Below are 3904 nucleotides of genomic sequence, written 5' to 3' on the forward strand. Positions count from 1 at the left end.
CGTGGGTTTTTTTTTTTTTTTTTTTTTTTTTTTTTTTTTTTTTTTTTTTTTTTTTTTTTTTTCTTCTCTAAATAAGAAGATAAGAAATAAGCCCTTTTTGGAAAATTTAATCTGTTCCAGTGTAGGGTTTTCCACCTCCCACCCCCTTCTGTACAGCCTTATGCACTGCGAGGGAAACTACATAATCCTATTGTAAGATCTGCTTACAGCCAAACGATTTTTTTCGCCTTCCAGTTCATAAAACTCCCCTTCCCCCATGCTCGGTGCAGGGCTTGACCTTCCAGGAGTTGCATTTTTTATGACAGAGCGCGACGTGATATAATATGCAGAACATACACTAATTTCGTATCGCTATCATCTAAACATAGCACTGAGATTTTACAGCGACCGTCACTCGTCACCTCATTATTTTTCCATCGCTCTATGAGGAGTAAGTCTGTGTGCGGGGCGGGGGGGTGGGGGGAGGAGGGGGACGACAGCATAGTTGTGTTCCTCGGCTGCCTTCTTGGCCCCCTTTTTCCTCGAAAAAGGGGTATCCCCGGGTCACGTAACTTGTATCCCAGCCAGTTCCTTGTTGGATCAGCACAGGTACAGCCATTAGCCGGGAGAGCTCATCTCTTAATGATAGTGTTTTTCTTAAGTAAACAAACTTTTACTGCTCTTTAACGGCCTCACTGTTTGAAGTCTCTGAAGCAGAAAATGGTTAAATTCTTGGGAAAACTGACCTACATCGGAGATGCAGGTTCAGGGCAAACCCGAGAGCGAAGATTTGCGTTTATTAAACACCATTCGGCGCGTCTGTACTTTTGGCTTTAACTTTCTCGGTGATTAATTGCTGTATTGTGCAAACTCCTGCAGGGCCTTTATGGTTCCAGCGTTTCTATTAAACACCCAGAAGTTGTCAAAAACGCAATGTTTCTGAAACCCTGATAGAACTCACTACGAATTATTCATGAAGACGGTTCTAGATTCAACAGGAAAATTATTGCCTCCTTAAATATTAATGACTTCTGATTTCTCCGAGGCTGGGGAGCAGGCAGAGGGATATCTGGCTGTGTACGAGCTTTCCAGGTTGGAGGATAAGGCCGTTAAGGCGGCGGCAACGGGACGAGCAGGACGGGCTGGGATCACTTCACCGCCTTCCCTGAGGGCCAGGAACAATAGTGCGAGGCGTGGGACGGAGCCCCGCTCCCTCCCTGCGGCCCCCGCCGCCCCCGCGCCTCGCCCGCAGCCCGGGAGCCGCCAGCTCCGGCTTCCCCCCACCACCGCTCACCCGGAGAAGTTGGTAAATACCTTAATCCACTCCCGGAGACGGGGGATTATGCCACAAATTCCAGGCTGAGTTTCACTGAACACTTTTGCCCAGCTACAAGTGTGGGGCTAAAATGGCGGTTGAGTCTCCATCGCCCGCGGAACTTTGTGCGTGGCTGCGGCTCCGTGCCCGGGCTGCGGCAGCCGGACCTGTGCAGTGTCCTCTCCCTGCCGGGCAGGGATTTCCGCGAAAGAAAACCTGCTCTCGCGAAAGGAATACTTGCAAATGGCTCGGATGGCTCCTCTTTATTGAGGCGTTCAGGGAATGCAACCCGGGCAGCTGAGAAAATGCTGCCCTCTTCCCACTTGAAACCCGGCTGCACGGACGGACCTTTCAGTGGCTCTTTCAGGGGGTTAAGCGAAGTTGAACATTTTTCAACTCGGCAAAGCGCAGTGCGGCGCAGCCCGCTTTTACCTGAATGAAACTCACTTTGCACAAGCAGAGTGCTTATGAGGATGGCTTTCCCTGGGGTCTCCTAACTTACTGCTTGCTTGTACTACACTAATATCCTTGATTTGTTGTCTCAACTTAGATGCTGAAGGTCAAATTATTTCCTTACGTGGAACTCTAATTAGATTATAGGCGGGCGTGTGTCTATGCATATGCACCGCTGTATGTCGACGGTATTTGGTTACAGAATCCGCATCGTTTTGTGAGGGACCTTATTTTTTAACCTCTTCTTTCCCTTCCCTCCAACGCCAGATATTTACCCATCCTCTGTGCAAATGTTAGCGGTGCAGGATGTCAGTGCTCCTCATTGACCATTACAGTGCGGAAAGGGCATATTTTAAACGGGGAGCCATGAGCCTTTCCCACCCACCTTGCATAAAGTGCATTCATGTGAAATATTTGGAATGCCTTCCTTTATTTGTCTCTGCTCGCAGCCGAGCCCGATGTAGACTGAGTCTCTCCTAAATTTAATCATGACGAATTGAGAGGAAAAAAAAATAAAAACGACAACCACAAATGCACAACCCAAGAAATTAAAAAAACCAAGCCAAAATAAACACACAAAACCAAATATTGGAAGTCCTTTCGGCTACATACGCCATGATGGTGAACACAGTTGCTTTGTTTGCACTTCACATTAAGGTTAGGCCATGTATTTTTGTGGAATCCTCTCCTCCCTGATACTTTTTGACTTTTGACGGATGAGGAGGATATTTTCATAATCGGTTGGTACAGGACCTGGGTACCCCTTGGCAAACAGGGTTTTGCAGTTTGCTATTGTCAGCAACAATAATGCCGTCAGCATTTCATCCTGCATCTGGCTGTGGCGTGTTTCCTTGAAAACCTCCTGCATATCGTCTACCATGCCAGGTCCACACCATTCGAGGTTACACTTTCACACGATTCCAGCAACACGATTGTATTTCTATTATGTGTAACATCACTTATTATATGATCAGACAATTTAATCCCGATTGCAATTCCTCCAGTGGCTGTGTAGGTTGAAATGAAAAGGGAATCCTACCCTCGCGACAGTGCCGTGCGCTGGCCTAGTCATCCTTCTGCTGAATCTTTATCGTTTTTCCCGTACAATCAGTGTCTTTCTAAAATATTTCGTACTTTAGCACATGGTATCAGCAAGCTGGGGAGCAGGGAAAGGAAGGGGATGTGGATCTTCCATGGCATTGTAATCAGTACAAATATGAAGTGGATGAAATATGATCTAGCCAGGTTATGGAAAATATTTCCACGTGCCTGGGGGACTGAGAAATGTATTTAACGTAAAAGCCTTCAAAGGGATAAATCACTGACCGCTCTTTCTGCAGGACTTCGGAGTCTGCGGGGACAGCACAAGTTTGCTCGGAACGAGCAGTTCTCCTCTAAGTTTTTCTTGTTTCGGAGCTTTGTCTTTTGCACAAACCCTTACGATGACACACACACAGGCCAGGGGAAAGAGAAGGAGAAGCTGGCTGGGCAGGGTGCCCCGTGTGCGTCCGGGTGGGCACGGAGCGGCGGCTCCGGGGGATGCTCGGCGGGGCCCGCGGGAAAGGGCAGGGCTAGTGAGAGGAGATTCCGCGGGGAGAGGAGCCGTGGCAGGGCCGGAGAGAGGGGTCCGGGGAGGCTGTGGGGGTGAGGGACGCGCTGCTCCCGGCCCCGCCGTCGCCGCTAATGGCTGTGCTCGCCCATTGCCTCCTGCAGGGGAGAAGCCGTTCAAATGTGAATTCGAGGGCTGTGACAGGCGCTTCGCCAACAGCAGCGACAGGAAGAAGCACTCGCATGTCCACACCAGCGACAAGCCCTACAACTGCAAAGTGAGAGGCTGCGACAAATCCTACACCCACCCCAGCTCCCTGAGAAAACACATGAAAGTGCACTGCAAATCCCCTCCTCCCAGCTCCGGCTACGAGTCCTCCACGCCCTCCTTGGTGTCCCCCTCCTCGGACTCCGGCCGGGAGCCCCCCGCCTCCTGCTCCCACGCTGAGCCCTCCGCGCCCGCGCAGCCCGCCGCCAACCTGAGCGAATGGTACGTGTGTCAAGGCGCGGGGCCCCGCGGCCCCCCCGGGCCCCCCGGCGCCTCCCCGCCGCCGCGCCTCCCCACCGAGCCCCGGCCCCGCTGCTAGGGCGCGCCGGGGCGGCGGCGGG

General features: G+C 51.3%; 1 protein-coding gene across 1 annotated transcript in view; it reads left to right on the forward strand.

Moving 5' to 3' along the window:
- ZIC4 (Zic family member 4) overlaps positions 1-3882 on the forward strand; it is a 6304-nt gene extending 2422 nt beyond the window's left edge. Inside the window, exon 2 of the mRNA XM_041475632.1 lies at positions 3461-3882. Coding sequence (XP_041331566.1) covers positions 3461-3882 — 422 coding nt within the window. The remainder of the gene's footprint in view (positions 1-3460) is intronic.
- The last annotated feature ends 22 nt before the right edge of the window (positions 3883-3904 follow it).

The sequence above is a fragment of the Pyrgilauda ruficollis genome, unplaced genomic scaffold (assembly GCF_017590135.1).
Source record: "Pyrgilauda ruficollis isolate IOZ18807 unplaced genomic scaffold, ASM1759013v1 scaffold36, whole genome shotgun sequence".
NCBI lineage: Eukaryota > Metazoa > Chordata > Aves > Passeriformes > Passeridae > Pyrgilauda > Pyrgilauda ruficollis.